At 41.8% G+C, this 21,419-nt stretch overlaps 1 protein-coding gene across 5 annotated transcripts in view; it reads left to right on the forward strand.

Annotated features, from left to right (window-relative positions):
• Positions 1-21,419, forward strand: part of LOC132974683 (protein prune homolog 2-like) — a 57,391-nt gene that overhangs the window by 24,679 nt on the left and 11,293 nt on the right. For 4 of the 5 annotated variants that reach the window (XM_061038910.1, XM_061038908.1, XM_061038912.1 and 1 more), the window contains exons 7-11: positions 8,027-8,176; positions 9,067-9,398; positions 9,478-12,918; positions 16,615-17,160; positions 19,977-20,074. In XM_061038910.1, the coding sequence (XP_060894893.1) occupies positions 8,027-8,176; positions 9,067-9,398; positions 9,478-12,918; positions 16,615-17,160; positions 19,977-20,074 (4,567 nt within the window). The remainder of the gene's footprint in view (positions 1-8,026; positions 8,177-9,066; positions 9,399-9,477; positions 12,919-16,614; positions 17,161-19,976; positions 20,075-21,419) is intronic. The other variant, XM_061038909.1, reaches the window with a different exon arrangement.

Genomic DNA, 21,419 nt, shown 5'->3' on the forward strand with positions numbered 1-21,419 from the left:
GTTCAGTCCTCACACACCTCCGTTTGAATGAACTGAAATGAACATTTATGAGTTAAATCAGTGATTGCAGGTTTGTGCATCCATCAGGTGGTGTTTATATTTACTTAACTAAAAAAAAAACCAGTTGCAGCATTAAAGACACGGTTAAATCTCATCGTCTCCTTTTAGTGTGCAGACTGCAAACAGGAAACACATTGTCTACTTGTTTGTTAGAAAAAGAGGCAACACGGGGGACAGCCGTTGTGCAGCATCGTAGACGTGCAGGTAGAAGCTATAAGTTCAAGGTGACGGTGACAAGTTTTTTGTGTATCACCAGCATGAACGGAGAATTGGCTCTTACTCTGAAGTCACATTATTCACATGTTCATGGCGGAGCGTGTGTGTTTTTGAGTCTCAGAGATTTTCATGGCTCAGTAATTAGAGCTGGCAGATGAAGCATTGGTCGGATAAAGAGTTGTCATGCTGTGGAGTTGATGAACTGTGGAAAGGACAGGAGCCCACAGCTACACACACGCACACACACACACACACACACACACACACACACACACACACACACAGTCATGAACAAGTGAATTATATGTTTCATGTGTTATTTAGGACTTCACAGTCATATAACATGTTGTAGAATTCTTTGTTTTCTGCAGAAGCCCTCAGCAGACATGCATCCATACATTTAATTTATTCAGTTTTCCTCTAATAACGAGTCATTTCTTGTTGTTTTCTTGAGATCTTGACTTATTTCTCTTGTATTCCCAGCACCAAACAAACATAGGAATGGGCTTAACTTGCCTCATCGGGGTCCGGCGCTCCGACCGTTAGGCATCTCAACAACCTTTTTTTTTTTTTTTTTGCTACCAGCATTTGTTTTATGTGTGTCTTCAGGGCACTGCACTCATGCCCTTTTATGGGCATAAGTGGGCGGTTACCTATGCTAATTGGGAACAACATGCACAACTTACGACCACAGCGGCAAATAATTCAGTCATTTAAGAACACGTTGGTGAATCTGACGGAGAGTCTCATTCAAAATTTAGCTTCAGAAAAACATCTGTGAATGAGACTCAATGAGGGCTAAAGAATACTTAAAAACATCCTTATTAAAAAAAAAAAAGTGGTTCTGAAATTGGATTAAATATGGGGGGACTTAACTAAGTCAAGATCTTAAGAAAAAACAAATGACTCGTGGAATTAATTTCTCTCCATGGCATGGTGATGGCATCGCATGTTGTGGTCTATCACGGTGACCAGACTCCTGTTTTTGATTCCTAGATCGAAGAAGCAGAGTAACATTTCACCGACTATCAAGGTGCATGAAGAGTGAGAGGTCAAAGAGGTCAAAAAGGTCCAGAAACACCTGTAGTGTGAAGATCAACTTTATTATCAAATTTGATTCTTAGATTGCCAGAAAATTAGATTAAAAAAAGTCAATGTCTGGAAAAAAATTACTTGAAATTGCTCGTTATCACAGGAAAAAAGTAAATGAATGATATGGATGAATGGCTGCTTAGGGCTTCCGTAGTTTTCTGTCTTTTGTGATTGAGATTGGAAAAAAGGGAAACTTCTAAATATCTACTAGGATAACACATGTGGATAAGACTTGATATTTTGGGGGATTTTGATTACTCTTTATCGGTTTTCTGTTGTTGATTTTTGTGTTTGAAGCGTTTCTGTGTGTGTGTGTGTGTGTGTGTGCGTGCGTGTGTGTGTGTGTGTGTGTGTGTGTGTGTGTGTGTGTGTGTGTGTGTGTGTGTGTGTGTGTGTGTGTGTGTGCGGGCGTGTGTCCATCTCTCCGTCTGAGGTACGCTTTAGGATTCGTTTGGGCGACGTTGATTGTCTCTAATGTGTTGTTTGTTCACAGTCCTCCGGCCCTTCTGTTTGTTTATGCGGGGCCAGTTTTGCCCTACGCCGCTTGCACAAATAATTATGCTGGCTAATGAAGGGGCCCGCAGCCACGGCTCTCGGTAAATGCCTTTCTGATGAGAGGCAGTCGGAGACAGCAGGTGCAGGGTGGGCCTCCCAGGGACTGAGATTGAAGACCAGAAAGTCAGGCTGCCACGCCCCCTCTGTACTCTTATATTTCTACTCCTCTCTGACTTCCTGGTTTTTGCTTCTAATTTTTTTCACAGAGTACGTGCTGCTGTAGCTAATAGCCTTCAGGACCTGGTTGTTCAAAAGTAATCCTACAGGATTTAAGATATCAGGATTCAATCTTGAAGTCGGGTTGTTCAAGAGGGGTAATCCAATCCTGTTTTTATCCAGATAAAACCTCCAGTGTGTGTTATTCAGAATGTTTAAGAAACCTTTAGGATTACTTTCAAAAATAATGTGTGTCATCCTGCAGCAGAGGGCTGGACTCAGACTGCTCTTCAGGAGAAAATGTTAAATTGTTGAAGCGATAAATCGTTTTTAAAGGTATTTAATATTTTAAGACATTTGTTTTTCATATATTTTGTACTACAATGCTTATTTTGCCTCAGCGTCAAAGAAGAGGAAGTCAACATAGGGTTCTAAAAAAATTAAAAATAAATCTATGTTTGGTTGTTCAAAAAGTTTTATCTGATTAAAAATGATCCAGATTTGGAGACCCACTTTCTTTCTAACACTGGTCAAGTAATCTAGCTCCTTTTAACCTGGTCTTTTTTTTTTTTTTTTAAAGATTTATTTTTGGGCTTTTTTATGCCTTTAATGGATAGATAGGACAGTGGATAGAGCCGGAAATCAGGGAGAGAGAGAGTGGGGAACGACATGCGGGAAGGAAGCCACAGGTGGGATGTGAACCCGGGCCGCCCGCTTGAGACTACAGCCTCCTTAACCTGGTCTTTTAAAGAAGAACTGGATTGGATCAATACACAGATTTTTAAGGATTACCAAATCTGGATTAGCAGTGCTTTAACGCAACACACACTTTGTCCACAGGGGGCGCCAAAGTCCACACAAATTGACAGATCCTCACAGTTGATTTATATTAAATATTCAGTGGTTGATATAAAACAGGACAATGTGCACCTTAGTGACACTGAAGAAAAACATAATTTTAATGCGTAATGTATTTTAAAGAAAGGTCTTAAATATCAACCACCTTGTTAAAAAGTTGCTTTTATTGATGAATTGTTTTGTGTAATCCAGTCTGAATCCAGCCCTCTGATGGGATCAGGATGATCCTGATTTTTTGGATATGATTAATCCTAATCCTCCCTGACAACTCAAACTGGAGGTTTTGATCAGGATTAAAAGATAAATTGGATCACCTGATGCTATCCGATTAAGTAATCCTTTAATGTTTTGAACTGGCTGGTTTACAGATTTGATTCTCGCTGATATCTTTAATCTGAATGGATTTCGTTTTAAAGAATCGGGCCCTGTACCTGGATCAGTTTGACCCTATCCAGTGACTCATGTTAGAAAAAAGTGGATCATCAAGTCTGGACCATTTTTATGGATAATGTATGTTGGATTTTTACAGATAGAATCCTTTGAACACCCAGCTCTCTAAAGCACATATACATTTCCTGATTCTGTTGACTGTAATATGTTGCAGCTCTTTATTTCGGTATGCGTTCAGAATAAAATGCACCCATAAGGATGAAACAAAGATCCATCTCATGTATCTACGCAGTGAGTTTTTTTTTTTTTCCATTAGTCTGTCTGGGTGTAACAGACATTCTATAATTTTTTTTTTACATATACGATTTGATGTTGTTTATTTATGTTGTTTATTGAAAAGTCGCTGCACAAGAAAGTCATCAAACTGTATCTTAAATAACTTGTACTGATGTTGTTTTCTCATCATCGTCTTCTCCTCCGCGCTCTCACTCTTTCCCACATTTTCACTCTTCCCCCTGTGGCTTCTTTGGGCTTTGAGGGCAAACAAATACACAAAACAAAACATTTATAGACTCAGCTCTTGTATCCGGGCCCCTGAATCCCTGCACTACGAGCTGAGTGAATGAAGCATGCGGAGAAGGCCCATATGAGAGACACAGACAGAAAGACATTTGGGGCTTTTTTTTCTTTTGCAAACTTTTACCCCCCTCCCTTTTTCCCCTCTGTCTCTCCAAAAACTTCATAAGCACTAATACTCTTGTGTACGCGTGTGTGCGAGAGGCTGGCATGACTGTGTGTTTGTGCACGTGCACGTGTGCATGTGAGTGTGTGTGGCACATGTGTGCGTGCATTTGCATGCGTGTGTTTGAGCAGGGTGGTGTCAGCTCGCTCCTTGCCACCCCATTTGCTGTAGCTGCACCGCTGTGATCACAGACAGATGTATAAATCAAACCTCGCTTGATGGATTCATCAGGGTGGCGAAACGATCGCCTGAGAAGAACTCGCAACTCTCTTAGCGTTCTGTGTTCTGACGGAAAGGGTATGCAAAGAGCCTAAATGGATGAACGCTTGATTAATTCTTTGCCGGAGATGTTGGCGACAGCAGGAAATGTGTTTTTGCTTTGACTGTGTTTGCACGGGAATTTACGCGCGCGGGGCGTGAGTTATGAGGCCTGAGTTTTTGTACCTAAGGCTATTGTGCATAATGATGGCAGGTTGGGAGAACTGCAAGCAGCCGCTAAAGACTTGCTACCTGTGGAGCAAAGACAACCAAAGAGGGAGGGAGGGCGTGTGAGTGCGTGTGTGTGTTTGTGTGTGTGGATTGGGACCGAGTGTGGAAGAAAAATAAAGCTGCAACGTGCGAGATTAAAGCCGCTTTTAAACATGAGCTCCTGAAAGTTTAAAGACAGCCTGCACCCTGACATCTTCCTGAGCTGCTCTTTCATGAATCATGACCCTCACAGCTGGAGATTTTCACTGAATTGGATATCGCAGAAGTCACAGTAAAATATTTTCTAAATATCCAAGATGGCGCAGAATCAACAGTTCGACGCTATGATGACACTTTCCTCCTTTAAATCAATGCTACATGAAAATGGACATATCCACGGTATTAAGGAAGAGCTGAAAAGTAGGTACAGGAGAGTAGGAAAGAGTATGCAGCAGATTCATTATGTGCACCAAGTCAATACACAAGTTTATTATGATGCATATATATATATGAACGTCATCAACCCTCGCTTGTGTTCACACATCGGCTCACCCAAACTTCTTTTAATCATTTTACCAGGGGGATGGTAGGAAAAATCAGGGTGAAGTCGGGGTGGAAAATCTGCAAGTTTGCATTCACACAAGTAACACACTCACTTTTCTGGAATTTCTCTGGAGTATGGGGTCGTGTGTGAAAATGGCTCAAGAGAGGAAGAGGTGAACTATTACACAGTGACACACGGGTGAAAAAACTTGTCATAAGTGAAGAATTAAGTGAAGGCATATTAAAGGAAATAACACAGTAACAAGAGAAATTTGATGTAAAATTAAAAGTTAGATTAAAGGAGAAAAATCAGCTTTTCATGCAAAATGCACCAAAAGACACGAGACTAAGATCAAGGTTAAAAAATGTAGTTATGAAAATGTATCTTTGTGATCAGGGACAAGTTGTTTTTTTTTACCTGAAGGTGCCACACAGAAAATGTTGTTTTTAGCTGCTTCAACTTATTTTTTTTTATCGCTTTAACAATGAACAAGATCTTCAACTTTTCATCTGCCTCTGTCTCAATCGTCACATTACGAGTATCGACTCTTTCATCATCACAAGAGGGTTATTTTTCAGCCATTTGTGTATTTAAAAGCTGTTTTAAATCCTCGATATAGCACTAAAAGTTATGAGTATATAAAGTGTCACTTCATCCACAGATGTATCATTTCTATATATATTTGTGATATTTGGCCGTATAGTATCTGTATTATTACATTTTTTAAATCATTTATCTTGCTGCTTCTTCTGCTATTTATTTTAAAAATGCAACTTTTTTTTGCAAACTTTATCCTCTTGAGTAAAAATTAGGAGTAAATGAACCAATAGCTGATATATTTAATTAAAAAACCAATAACCTGCTCATGAAGAGTAGCCTAACTCATCATTTTCATATATGTCACAAATGATGATTATACTTATGATAACAGTCTTTAGCTTTTTTTATTTTTATCCGTCAGTAGTACAGTATTGTCATGTTTTAACCCCATGCTTTTTAAATTAAATGTAACATTCATGATTTTAGAAATAAAGTTAGGAGCAAAGTTAAACGTTTGTTTGTGAAATCTCATCCTTCCAAAAGCTCAACAAATGTGAAACAGGTTTTTTTTGTGTCCAGATCGTGAGGTTCTGGGAGACAGTTAGCGAGTGGGTTTTATGGCTAATATGTTGGTAATTTATAAGAAAAAGGCAATCTGTGTATCTGGGGGTGGCAGAAAGAGGGAGGAAGAGGAGGAGAGGAGGGGGTGCAATATGAGTAGTAATTTACTCAGTTAAGAGCCAAATGGCAGACAGACTGTCGCCCTGCGTGTCATCTCGCAGATTTGCACTCTGCTCGTTTTCTGACTACATTTTCCTGCCTGTGTGTGTGTGTGTGTGTGTGTGTGTGTGTGTGTGTGTGTGTGTGTGTGAGAATGTGTGTGTGTGCGTGTGTGTGAGAATGTGTGTGTGTGCGGTTTGTGTGCACATGCACGCAGTTGGGAAGTAGCATTAGAGCATCAGCATCATTTGAGCATTTCTTTGTACAGCGTACTGTAAATCATGAAGACTTTATCACTTTGCCAGAGCTCACATGTGTACACACTGGTACATGTTTGTTCACTGGGATTACAGTAGACGACTGCGGGCGGATTTATGTGTGTGTGTCTGCGTGTGTTAAGAGTTTGATGTGCCGCCTCTTACTTGTGTGTTTGCACTTCTGTGAGTGAATGTGTGTGTTTTTAGAGAATCTGAGGAGGCTTCATCGCACTCATCAGGATATCAGCGTTGAGAAATGGCGGTGTCAGGGAAGTGACAAGTCGCGCGTGTCTGTGTGTGTGTGTGTGTGTGTGTGTGTGTGTGTGTGTCTGTGTGTGTGTGTGTGTGTGTGTGTGTGTGTGTGTGTGTGTGTGTGTGTGTGAGAGAGAGGATTGATGGGCCTGAGCCTGACAGCAGCCATATTGCATCAAAGAGAGAAGGATGGGATGGAGCGAGGATCAAGGGGGGAAGTTTTGCAGCCCCCTCATCCTCACAGGTTAATATTGACACAGCCTGGGCAGACACAGAGCCTGCAGCGCTCATCAGTCACTTTCAGTGGACCCAGACAAATGCACACATACACACACACACACACACACACACGAACGGGCTGAAGCCGATACAAGGACCACACACACTCTCAGATACGCCACACAGAAAAGAATACAAACATACTTCCAGCTGGGAACAAGACTATTTTGACAAGTATGAGCACATATGCGTAAATGTGTTTTCAATGGAGAGACAAACCTGAATGTCAAAGTTTGATTTCTCTCTCTCTCTCTCTCTCTCTGTTGGTTAAAAGTTCAACTTAAATAAGCACAACAGCGATTCTAAGAACTTTACAAAACAAACAGTTGCACAACAAATCTATATTCATCAAGCAAATATATATATACAAAGTGTCACTTTGCACACTTTATGTGTAACCCTGCGTTGCAAATTATAGTTGCGACAACATTGCTGTTAATCATTTCAGAAAGATGGAAAAAGCAAGTTCCCCTTGACAAACAAAACAATTAATTAATGCAACTTTCTGTCCATCAATCATTGTGCGTGTCACTGAATTACCATAATCTGTGCATGGTGGCTGTTTTAAGAGCAAACAGTTAATTTCCAAACAATAAATCACAAAGTGTCTCTCTACCCCTCTGTGCGCTTTGACAGCTCCGTCTCTCATCGCTGCCGATGAAGGCTTACTTGAAGCCACTTCAGTTTTTAGAAAAACTAAATCATATGCGCAATGAAAGGCAGGGGTCTAACAAAGTTTTCCATACAGCTGTAACCTAAATGTTTTCGTAAACATTTTTAGACTACTGCCGTTGTACTTTACTTGTGTTTCTCATTACTTGTTATTTAATACTTCAAATCAAAGAGATGAAACTTTCAAGCAGTTTGCCTAACACTTTTGTTTCTGTATATTTCCAGGACTGGCACAATTATGTGGACGTGCTGAAATCCTTCAGTCATCGTCATGACTACGATGGCTTGGTGGTTCTCCTGTCAGTCGATGACACTCTTCATCATCCTCGCCAACAGATGGCCGTCTACTCAAGCAACGCAGATATCCTAAACCAGGTAAATTACCAGAAAATGTTTAAAAGACAAACGAAAGACTGCTTCAAAATGTTGGGAAATTTACTCTCTTAAGTTGAGAAAATGGGATGGACTTTCACATCTGTCAGGTTGCTACGCTCACACAGCCCACTGCTATACCTAGTTTATCTCCTCCAAGCAAAGATAAAGTGGTAAACACTCCCTCCCCCCCAAAAAAAAAATCATTACTGTGCACTGTCCCTATTTTAAATAAATAAATAAAGTGGACAGGTCAGTAACAGGATTTAGCTAAAGTGAAGCAAAAAGCAAACATGGCTGCCTGTCAGTCAAATCAGCAACACCTTATTGTGCCCAATAATGCAAATAATAATAATTGAATACATACATACTGCAGATTTTACCAATAAAGAATGAAACTAAAGAGACCCCAAGCTTGTTTGTACCAGGCTGTTAACATGATTACTGGGGCCCAATGGGGATTTCTTCATGTGGACACTTGAGGAACTGCAGGTTTTTGCACTTCAGCATTGGCTCCATTTTTTCAACCTGTTGTTGTAGCCTTATATATTCTTTTTGATTTGATTTAATTTATTTTCATGTCATGGGCTTATAAGACACCAAAGAATTCAGTTGCAGTGATTTACATTTACAAATCATAACATTACAAAGTTGCCCGGCTCCTGTCACAGTTCAGTCTTAAACAACGTGCTATGTCTTTTTTTCCCAGGCTTTACAAACAAAATCTGCTATAACTGTATTATACATGCATACATGTATACTGAACAGACATTAGAACTGTATTCACCCACAAGAAAACCAATAAGCATGTTTCCTAAAGTGTCTAATTTTTTGCTTTAAAATCTATAAATTAAAAAGCATAAAAAAAACTACAACAGTAACTTTCATTGCAGATCTGCTGTGAGTTGGAAGAGTGCTCCAGCTGGTCTCTTTCTGGTGAACTGGAGGCCAAGCAGAGTTTCCAATTATACCACATTCCTATAAACACCACCTTATCGTCTGGTACTCCTCCTCTGCTGGTGGAAGAAATACAGGGCCTCCTCAAAGACTTTGTGGACAGGCGGAGCTCTGTCTTAGCCTGCCATCCCAGCAGCAGGACCTCTTCCACGGAGGGGGTGGCAGGCAGCGTGGAGTTCTCCCAGGGATCATCTGGGATTAATGACATGGATGGTTCTGACATAGAGAGAGCTGAAGAAGGCAGCGGAGATGTAGTGGCAATAGCAAGGTATTTACATGAATCCCTTTATTTGTGCTTCAGTTTCACACCTTGACACTATTTAATGTGGTTTTATCTGTAAATGTAGGGTGATCACAGAGGGTGAAGAGGACACAGGAGGTGTAGGAGCTGGTGCCGGTGGGGAGCTCGTGAGCCCTGACAGCGGTATGACCACCATCCGGAGTAGTCGCTCTTCCAAGGAGAGCTCGGTTTTCCTCAGTGATGACAGTCCAGTCGGTGAGGTCGCAGCAGCTGGACTGCCAGCAGTGGGACTCTTCATGAGAAACCCCTCTCTGGGCTTGCCATCCCTCTCCCCTCCTGTCCCGCCTGAGAGGAGGAAGCACCGCTCTAGCCGAAACAAGAGTGACTTTGACCTGTTCAGTTTCGACCCCCTGAATAATGGCAACCACCCTGTGCCAACGGGAGGAGAATCGGCAAACTCTTGTGCAAAAGGAGACGAAAAAGGAAGCAGAGCAGGGAGCGACAGCTTGTCAGAACTTGAAGAGCTGAGCTTTCTGGATTTTTCCGCTCCTAATTCGTTTGGCCGAAATTCTTCAATTGACCACCAAGGTCAAGTATACGGGAATGACATGATGGACACTGTGGTCCCTCCTACTCCAGTCAACAGCGTTGTAGGTAGCCGCCCGCCCAGCAGTTGTGGGGTCAGGTTTTTCCCAGAAGATGTCGTTGAAAGGATAAATGGCCTGCAGCAGAAGGATAGTGTGTCATCGTCATTGTCGGAGACCTGGGATGAACTCGGCTTTGACTCACATGGAGCATTGTCATCGAGCGATAGCAACGCCTGGATTAGGAACAAAGAACGTGAGAGCCCAGAGAATATCCTGGAGGATGGGACTGAACTAGACAGCGGAGAGGAGATCTTACATTCTGAGAATGCCAACCAAAGAGGAAAGACCCTCGAACCCCAGCTGAGTCTGATCACCGAGCAGACTGAATCGTGCGACAACTGGAATCCAGAGTCTGTACTTAAGGATCAATGGAATCCTGTCACTTTGTCTTACCTGCAGTTGACTCCACCGGAGGAGGAAGTGACTGGAAAGTGCAGGGCTGGTTTCGTTGCTGAGAAGGAACAAACATCCCTGTTGCCAAGAAAGAAAGCTATCTTAAACACTTTAACACCAGACACGTCGAAAGAAGAGGATGAAGGGGTACAAGGGAAAAAAGGAAACAAACAAATGGAACTCCTAGACTTTTGGACGTACTCAGCCCAGAAGGGATTTCTCAAATCAGATAGCGGGACCACCGCGTACTACCCGGAATCTCTAGATATGTGGAATATGACAATCCGAGATGACAGTCTTTCACCTCTCACCACCCCGGACAACTTCTCGGAAAACTCTGGTTCTTTCTGCGGGATGAACCCCAATCTCGGACCTAGCACATCCGTGGAAAGTCCAGTTGGATTCTCTGAAGGTGGAATGGCGATGTGGAACACCACCATACTGGAAGACAGCTCCTCCACAATAACAAGCCCTGAAGGACCTGAAAATGAAAAGGACCCTAGCCGCACAGGATCGTTGGATTCTCCTGAGTCACATCTAAGCGTAAAGGCAGGAGAAGAGAAAGTGGAAGACGAGGAGAGATGTATCTATAAAGCGGTGAAGACTCTTGATGACGTTTGCCGAATAGGGACTAAACACAACGTGAAAATTGTCATAGAGGCGGCCGAAGAGGAAGAAACAGATGACAATGACTTTGAGGGTGTTCAGAGCCAAAAGCAAGATGTGCAGAACTCGGCATCTGAACATTCAGAAGATGGGACGTCCACATATCATGCTGACATTTGGGACTTACCTGTTCCTGACATGCCCACTTCCACATCAGAATATGACAATGTCGGAGATTGCACTTGGAGCCTTTCATCCTCCCCTGAGACCTGTGCTAGTCCCGATGTAGACATGATACAGCTAGAGGGTCAGTCCAGCCCCTTTGTAGCTGTGCCTCAGTTCAATCAGATCGATGAAGCCAGAGCAGAAATTACAGCCAAAGACGAGACGCCCAACCAGGTGTTCCTGTTTGAGGGAACTAGTGGCTTGGATCACTTTATTAAGGATGGGGGAAGTTGTGGTGCAAGTAAGTACGACAACAAAAGTGGGGAAGGATCAGGGTTTTCTGCCTGGAAAGAGCACTCAGGTGATCAATCCCCGTTTCTTTTGGTGAACTGCTCAACTGTAAATCCTGCCACTTCAGTCAATCCCGATTTAAGTCGAGGGGAAGCTGATGAGACTCGAACCCAGGCTGACCAGTCACCTTCCTCGAGCCATGTCGATTGGGGCAATCTTGTTTCCAAGAAAGCTGACGGCTCTGAATCAGTGTCACCATATGACCTGCCGATCAGGCCTCTCTCTGAAAGCCATGTCAGTCCAAGCAATGACATCACATGTGTGGGGGAGGGTAAAACAGCAGAATCCATGTCTCTGAGCTCCAGCTCTGGAGGGGAGAAAGACACACTGAAATGTAGCCCTGATAACCTTCACCCAGGTAGCAGTGACGAACTCAGGTCCAATTCTGACGGCGATTCATCGTCGTGCCTCGAAATGGACTACATCATTGTGTCTGGCACGGTTAAAGAAGCCGAGAGAGAGTGGGATGATAGGCATTCAAAAGGACCAAAAAAGACAATGGAAACATTTAGCATGCTTTCCTATGCTGCCACAGTACTGAAAGCCCAGGCCCAAGCTTCACGGAGAGAGCATCAGGAGAACACAGAACACAGCAGCCAAAAACAAAGCGTTGAATGTGAACTTAGTACGGATACAGCAAGACGCCAATCTGTCTCATCCTCTCATTACCAAGAAAGTCTTAAAAATAATACTGAGCATCAAGAAATGGTCGGTCCAAGCCGTTCAAAAAGTGACGCTGAGGCTGTTCATCAATCGGATTCAAGACCAACAGGTTACAGTCCAACACAAGCAGAACAAGGAAACTACGATGACAAATCAGGCGTTGTGGCAAGAAGTGTGTCTCCGTCGTTAAGATATCCATCAGACCACTTCCTGAAAACCAGAGAGGAAGTTTACGTCCATTCACAGATCTCAATGGAAGATTCAGACGAGGGTGGGCAGTCACCCTCCGCACCTCCATGTCCTACGTCTTTGGGCGACTTTCAAGACTGGAGGGGTCAAACCGCATCTGAACCACACTCCCCTGCGTTGACCAACAGCTCAATCTCCCACACCAGCTCTTTTGTCGGCACCCCATTGAGTGAATCGGGTATTTCAAATGACAGAGGGCTTGGTTTACCATTTTCTGGAGACTTAATGGAGGATGAGAACGACGAGGAAGAGCAGGAAGAGGAAACTGAAGGACACCAGCCAGGAGAATCCTCTGATCTGCTGAGTTTCACCGAGGAGCTGATTGGAGGGTCTTCATGTCAAAAAAACGATTTACAAACATCTGAACCAAAGAGTACGATGGATTACCACAACAAACAACTACTGAGAACTGTTGATGAAAGACAGATTGGAGACCTTGAAGCTTGTCATGACAGCTATTCACCTGATTTAAGGTAAGCAACCTATCATGTATTATAAAAGTATGTCTTAAGCTTTGTGCCTTTTTCTGTCACATTTATTGGGCAGGGGCTACGGAGGCAGAATCCACCATTCATAGTTGGAAGTACAATACATGTTTCCTCCTGTCTGTATATCGTATTTACCTTGGGGTTGGGAATCACAGAGTAACTCTTGATGCGATATGATATTCTACAATTCACTTAGCAGATGCTTTTATCCAAAGCGACGTACATCAGAGAGTAAGAACAACACAAGCAAGGATCTAGAAAAAAAGGGAACAATGTCAGTAAGAGCAAACGATCAGCTTTGAGTCTGATTGGACACACAGGTGCTGACAGGAAGTGACCAGAGGCAAAGCACAACATTGAGGGCAGTTCTTGAGAGCTCTAATCCGTATAGAAACCATCTTATAAGTCGTCGTTATCAAACAAAAACCATCGTCATTACCATCATCATCATCAATAATATGGAGACCATCATCATTAAGTTAGTAGGTATTCATGAAAGAGCTGGGTCTTTAGCTTTTTTTTAAAGGTGCAGAGGGACTCTGCAGATCACATGGAGTTTGGAAGTTCATTCCATCACCGGGGGGCGACAGAGGAGAAGAGTCTAGTCAGCGTCTTAGGACCCTGTTGTGAAGGTTGGATCAGACGCCTTTCATTGGCAGAGCGTAGTGGGCGGGAGGGAGTGTAGACCTGGATCAGAGAGCTAAAGTAAGGAGGAGACGTTTTTGTCGCTGTTTTGTAAGCGAGCAGCAGAGTTTTAAATTTAATGCGAGCAGTAACTGGAGCCAGTGTAAGGAGATTCAGGATTAATGTATTTATTCACTGGAATTTGCTTCTTTCTTTAACTTCTTTTCACTGCTGTCCGAAATTATCCCACTGTTTTCTCCTTCTTCTTCTATCCTGTTGCCAAATTCTTCTTGGGCCGATTAACGTCGTTTCATGTTAACCCTCATTCATGTCATAAGCCCCGCTGTGAGGCGTCATAAAGTAGTGACAGGTTCAGTCAAATATGAAGGGAAAGAGCCACTTTCTTTTTCTATAGTTATTACATATTTGTAACCAGTGATTCTATCATGATAATTGTATCATGATGATGAATATGATGATATTATATTTCTATATATTTTGTCCCACCCCTACTCCTGTTGGTCAGGCCAGTTGCATGTTTGTGAATGAGTGGGTAAGAGAGAGAGTGGAAAAGACCATGAAGAGTGCTATACTGATGTAGCCACTTACCCTTTAGCAAAAGTCTGAACAAACTTTAAGAAAAAATGTAAACAAATATGAAAACTTTGGACATGCAAATTGTTTCTCATGTCTTAAGAAAGACAATATGGAAGAAATAGGACCGTATACAGTAGGCTACCAATGGTAACAGGTTGGTGAACTCAAATTTCTGTTGATGTGCCGACAAATGAAAGTAGCTTTTTAGTATTCTTGCCATTTCTCATGACAGATTTGAGAATATTCTCAGGCTGCCACAAGCCAGTGATTAAACATGCTTGTGCACACATGCACCTGTCCAGCACACACACACACACACACACACACACACACACACACACACACACACACACACACATGCTAACCACACCTGATCCTCAACCCTCCATTCTCTGCGGGGTTTAGATATCTACTGCTTTCTCAATGGAATCTGTACCTCAGAGAGATATTAGCATCGACGAACAGACTGTCAAAATAAAGCAAGAAAGGCTCTCCCGAGGAATCAAGCCTGATGATCAGTGTGTGTGTGTGTGTGTGTGTGTGTGTGTGTGTGTGTGTGTGTGTGTGTGTGATTGACAGACTGGGACTGAGAGGATATTATGACAGAAACAGATTACGAGTGTCCATATTTGTATGTGTTTATAAGGTATGTGCATGCTGACGCGGGTGTATTTCATGTGTTTCGCAGCCTGCTTTGATCTGCAGCTCTGTGTGTGTGTGTGTGTGTGTGTGTGTGTGTGTGTGTGTGTGTGTGTGTGTGTTTGAGTGTGTGTGTTTATAAATCTGTTTACGCCTCATTAAATATGCATTACCTGCCTCATTACAGCTGGAGCTCCTCTACAGCTAATGGGAACAGCTCCCCTAGCGCTCTTACAAGGTGTGGGTGTGAGTGTATGCAGGCCTGTGTGTGAGTCTACACCCTTTATTGTTGAAGTCTAGTGTTACAAGGATTATTTTTTTAAAAGTCAGGCAGGAGGCAGGAGCTTTCTTCTTGTGGACTAACAGTTTTGCTCACCGAGACATATTTGCAGCTTCTTGTCCAGGAGGCCTTAGAAATATGTTTAATGCATTCTTTCATCGAGTTTTACTTTTACAAACCAGCGTTGTTTACATCCATGTTTTCCTTGCTAGCAACCCTCTTATTCTCTTTTTTTTATGCAAGGGGCAGTGCTGCATTTCCCTGAACATTCGCCAACTCACAGATTCAAAATGTATGCCACATGAACAAATATGAAATTATGAAGAAGTAGACCTAATAACTACTGGATCACAAGGTTCATGAGAACAAATGAAACAGTGAATGTAACACGGAATGACATTCTAGTCATCGCGTCTAGTGGTCAAATACTCAGCAGGGGGTATCTAGCGCAGATATTTAATTTCAGGTATTTATCAAATAAGGAGAAGCAACAAATATCACCCAATGAAAACAAGATACGTGTATGTAACTAGACGACTAATTTCAGTCTTTTTAATGCAAATTAAAATTCAGACTTTTCAACCAGTGTAACGTAAAGAAATATACAAAAAAAAAAAATTGAGCACAGTTTATTAAACACGTCTAAACACGGGATAACAGCTTCCTGTGTCTGAACAATATCAAATTAGTTTTGCTGAGTGTGGCTCACAGTAGCAGTGCTTATACCACCAACCTGTGGTCCTCCTTGCAGGTTAACATCCACATCCTCCACAATCCGACACAGCCTACATACCGGTATAACTTTAGCTCCGTTTTCTAGATACTGCCAAACCTTTGACGCTACGAGATGCTGTCCTTTTACTCTGCTGATTTACATCCGGGCAGTCGAGCAAGCACTTTCAGCAGCAGCTAGCGGGCAGTTGCATTACAGCTTAGACACAACTTCTGAATTAATACAAATATTTCTATTAAGTTTAACCAACTATTATAGTAATTCTGGTGCTGACTAGCTGTTGCTATTTGTGCTCATCCCTAACAGAAATTTAGTATGACGTGATGACGTTTAATGTCCCAGACAACCACTGTAGTCACATTTAGCCACTTGTTAGCAACCACCTTTTTAAAGACGCCTAAAAACTTCAAAATTCACAAGTGGAGGTATTACCTAACGTAGTTTATGTGGTCTAACAAAACACCAACATCTCTTCAGCTTGTGTTAACCACAGACCTTATTTCAGGCGTCTAACCACAAACCCATTCAACATCCCCGTTGACTTTTAGTTAGACCCCATGGCGCTCAAATGCTAACTCACTTCCGGGTTTTAGGACTCATTCATGTGGCGCTCTATAACAAAAGACGACGTCAAGGCTTGCGGGGAATCATGGGAGTTCTCTCTGCTACTTTAGATATTTTAATGTAAACATTGTCATAAAATTCTACTTATACGAGAATAGACAGTGTTTATCTAATTTAATTTATAAGTCTTTCTGAATGTCTCCTTGTCTCTGCACGTTTCACCTCTCCCCATTTCTCCTAAAAGAAGACACCAAGTGGTCACATCACAACCTTCCTCTGAGCCGACCAATGAGGACGCTGCATACCAGTGGACGGGAGGTCAGACTGTAACTCAGGGTCAAACCCAACATGGCTACAACTACCACCACATCGACCAAAGAACTGAACACCAGGGTGCCCTCTCCGCCTGCGTAGGGTCTAAATCCAACATCCAACAAAACACCACAGACGTCTACGCTGAGTTCACAACCGACGCAACGTCTGCACGCTGCGGATCTGCGCAGGCCGAGGGTTATTATGAACATGGAGTCGATGAAGAGTGCAGCTCTGATGATCCAGGAAACAAGTTCAAATACACAGCTGAAAGCCAGTATGGAGATGGCTCTGGATCCACGTTCACCTCTGAAGTCCAGTGCTCCCAGTATCAAGCTGACGGTCAGGGTCAGTACGAGTCAGATCACGGTAGTTACCAATTTGACGGACAGCCGCTCGACCAATCAGATGTCCGACCCAAGAGGGAGGATCATGCCCGTTATGTGCCAGAGGGATACGTTCACTTTCTCGTTACAAGGTGAGCGTTCACTCATCCAGACTCATTGTTACCTCTCACTAACGTCTTCAGGTTCAGGACTTAGTAAACCCTTAGTTTGAGTGAACTCTGATTAAAACAGTATTAACCCTCCCATGGCAGCTCTATGCTTTCCAGGCAAGTTGAAACAAGATCTTAGGAATCTCTAATTCGTTCTTATAAGAGATAACAACACTGATCTTCATGTGAAAACAACTTGATTTCAGTTGCTGTCTTGAGATCTTGAGAAATTAAGTCATTTTTACAAGGAAACTAGCATTGTTATCTCGATATAAGAACATCAATAAATTAATATCCTGTGAAAACAATTGGAAATTACTTATCACAGACAAATAGAGGAGATTAAAATGTATGGATGCTGGCCACTTATGGCTTCTGAAGCACAGTGAAATGTTTGATACCCTGCATGGCACTCAAAAAGATATGGCAATGTAGAAAAGTTGTAATTTCCCTCTGGATCAGTAAAGTATAAAATAAAATAAATTAATACTCAGTCAGAGATTCCAATTTGTTTCAAATGGTTAAAAGAAGAAGAAGATATACTTTATTAATCCCATGAGGGGAATTTCAATTATGTGAGCAGTTGTGCTGCATTGCTGTTTTTGTTTTCCCCACAGAGGGGCAGTGCAGAGCCATCACAAACTATCAGAAGATTCAGAGTTTGAATCAGAATCAGAATTTTTACCAAGTTTAAACATACAAGGAAGAAATCTTTGTGTTTTGCTGCAAGAACAATGACTGCAGAAGTAGAATTTTAAAAAAAATTAAAGGCTTTTAAACAGCGGTGCTCCTTACTGTCAAGGATCTTAAATAGAAAAAGATTATAAAAAAAACAACAACAACAAAAAACAAATACAAGGACTATGTGCTAAAGGTGCAATGGATGAGCTTAGTAGTTTTGCAGGAATGTGCAAAGCTGATGGTGAGTGCAAATATCTGACAGAGTAAAATTACACACGATGTTCAGGGGAGACAGAAAAAGCTTAGTCCAGTGTGCGTTAATGTAATGCATCAAATCGGATTTAGACTTAGCATTAATGTAAGTGACTATGGAGCTGGAGGGAAGTCTGCGTCATGTAAGTGGTTATGGTTAGGGTCTGGGTTTTATCAATGATGTTTTGTCAAACTGTTCTTAATCGACTGTGTTCAGTGTGAGAGGGTCAGATACTTCTTTTATATATCTTACAAACTTTTTTTGCACAAAAGCAACCGAAGATTGATCATATCAATCCTAAATAAGCAGGCTATATTTAATGAGTCAGTGCACGCTGTGGTATGTGCATTTAAGGTTTAGAAAGTAGGAAAGGAATTGGACATATTTAAGAATGTATTAAATATTAATATTTCAGATTGTAATAGTAAAAATAGTAATAATAGCAATACTCACATGTACTAACTTACATATAACTTGTTTTCTTGGTTAAATCAGCGTCTCATGTAGCGCCAGACCGATTCATCAGTCAGCCGATAATATCGACCGATATCAGTACATCCAGTGACCACCTTCACCGGCTAATTTTTTTTTATCTCTGATATGCGCTGAAATAACCTGATTCATTCACCAGCCAGAAAGTATTTCTCTCTCACCAGCAGAGGGCGCTATATATGGATTACAACAAACACGATCACCCTCCAGAGTGTCAAGCGGTGACGCACCTACATGCACCAGCTGCATCTGAGGGATCAACACAATAAATGTTTATATCTATATCTATCTATCTCTAAAGATCGTAGATAGTTATAAGAAAGATATCGGCCGATATTTGGGTATCTAATTTTTTCTCTCTCCATCGGCCCCACATCGGTCGGGCCCTAGTCTCATGTCTATAACGGCCACTTCATGATCTTTTTCTAATATGAAGATGGGGTCAAAATCTGCGGTCCTAATGTACCCCGATATGTAGGTGAAGAGAAGAAATAAAAGACACTGGGAAGGCTGAATAAAAGATGTAATTGAGTTGCATTATGGGAATTGAAGGACACAAACTAGGAACAGAATAATTAAGCTTCCCCTAATGCTTTTTTTTTGCTTTTTTTTACTTGAAGTCGAACTGGATTATTTTATTCAAATGAAAAGTCCAAAATAGAAAATAAAGTTCTTGTTTTATGATTGAATGTGTGCAGGATCACATGAACGTTTTGCATGTATGCGTGGGCGGGTGGGTGTGTGCGCAGTTTAATTGTTCCCCGTTTGCCCCGCTTTGTTATTCTGATGACCCTCCGTTCCCCTTCTTTGGGACACACAGCCCCCTCCCCTTTGTGTGTTTGCGTATACTCACAGCAGACCTTTCAATAATCAAGTGTTCACGTGACTCGATTGTGGAAAAGAGTGTTTCCCGTCACTCGTACTGGGGGAAGACCGAGGAAAAGGTCGGTGTCATGATACAGACATGATGTGAGTTTGTGTGTCTTTCATCATACGCTCTGCTTTCTCTCTCTCTCTATTGTTAAGGCCGTATGTTAATCAGACTCAGTTAGAGGGGCTTTGCTTTGGGGGGGAGGTAGCAACACTGCTCTGTATTGTCTCCTCGGCCCACACGTGCAGGAAGGGAATGAAGCAGTGAGTCGCTTTCTCGCCGTTCCTCTTTGTCACTTCTGTAATCTTTAACGTCTCCAGTCTCGTGAACACGACCTAAAACTCGTCCAGTGTCATGGGAGAAGTTCGATCCTGCCTCTTTGTAGATGATTGTCTTTGGCTTGTTTGCACCAGTACTTTGTGTAGTTGTGCCCGTGCTGGCTGTGGCGGTGGCGATGATAGTTTATGTTGTGGCTCATTATTGTCTCTCCGTGCCTCTCAGCAGCAGACACTCCCAACAGGAAGACGATGCAGAAGGGATGATGATGATGAAGACGGCCTCCAGCGAGGAAGCTGCTGAGGAGATGGATAACAGAGAAGGTACATACCCTTGTACCCTTGTACCCTTGTAGAGAATGATAGGACAGGTTCACAACTGGAAAATTAATTAAGTTAATGTATTTGGTTTAGGAAACTTTCTGGAAGAATTTAAGACTTAACCAAAGATTCAGGATACAGAATAAATAATACTGTAAAGATTAATCATAAATCGTGATAAATGGATTCAAAGGTGTCAAGATTCTGAACTTCGGTACTCTGAAAAATGAATGTAGAGTAAAGGCGGCTGCAGAGCAAGATTTAGAAATTGAGGACGCACCGTCGTCTTTTAAATCGGAGGTGAGGAAGAAGTTTGGCTTCCCCCAAGACAGAAAATGAAAGAGGTGAGAAGATAACAGACGAGACAAAAACTGAGTGCAAATATTACAAGAAGACGGGGAACTACACAAGTAGAACAACCAACATGATGCAGCATTTAATCCACACCACGATGAGAAGCTCCAATCACCTCCCCTTGTTGAGAGAAGAAAAACATTAAAGGGCCAAATCACACTGACGACGCGGGTTAGCAGCCCCTTAAGGAATCTGTTTCAGTCATACTTTGTCTTCAGTCTCAGTGAATCAGAATCAGAAATACTTTATTAATCCGAGGGGGAAATTTGTTTGCTACAGTTGCTCATAACACCAAAAATCAGTATGAAGTACAGATAAGTTCACAATATCAAATACAAATACAAATAGTAATAACAATATAATAAGCATAAGTACCAAGTGAAAGCAATAATAAAGTAGTAATAATTAATAAGCCATGTTCAAACGCAGGTAATTGAAAATATAAACAGTATTTACAAACATGAATATACACTGATGGATTAACAGCGTAGATATTGCACAGTTCATGTATAGATAGCACTTTTGATGTATAAATATTGTCCAGTTTTCAACAGATTGCACAGTTTTAGTAGAGAAATAGTCAGTGAATCGTTACATCTCTGCACTGTATTTCCTTTTCTTTGCATGCAAAAGGCATAATTGTGTCGTTTCGTTGAGCGAGGCCATGAAGGGCTTTAAACACAAACAGGAGACGTTTGTAAGTGATTCTACACTGAACTGGACACTAGTACATGTGATCCTTTTTTTAACATCTGTCAAAGGAGCCTGGCTGAGGTATTTTGAATAAGTTCTTCGCCGTGTATGGAGGCCCGATTAACGGCAACATTTAGAGAACTGCAGTAGTTTAGTGTGTAGAGTAAGTAAGTTGATATTTTAGAGCAAGGCAAGTTTATTTATAGAGCACATTTCAGCAACAAGGCAATTTAAAATGCATCAGAAGCATCCTGACAAAGAGAAAAAGAAACATTCAAATAGAAACATTTTAAAATCATAA

Source organism: Labrus mixtus, chromosome 5, assembly GCF_963584025.1.
Source record: "Labrus mixtus chromosome 5, fLabMix1.1, whole genome shotgun sequence".
Lineage (NCBI taxonomy): Eukaryota > Metazoa > Chordata > Actinopteri > Labriformes > Labridae > Labrus > Labrus mixtus.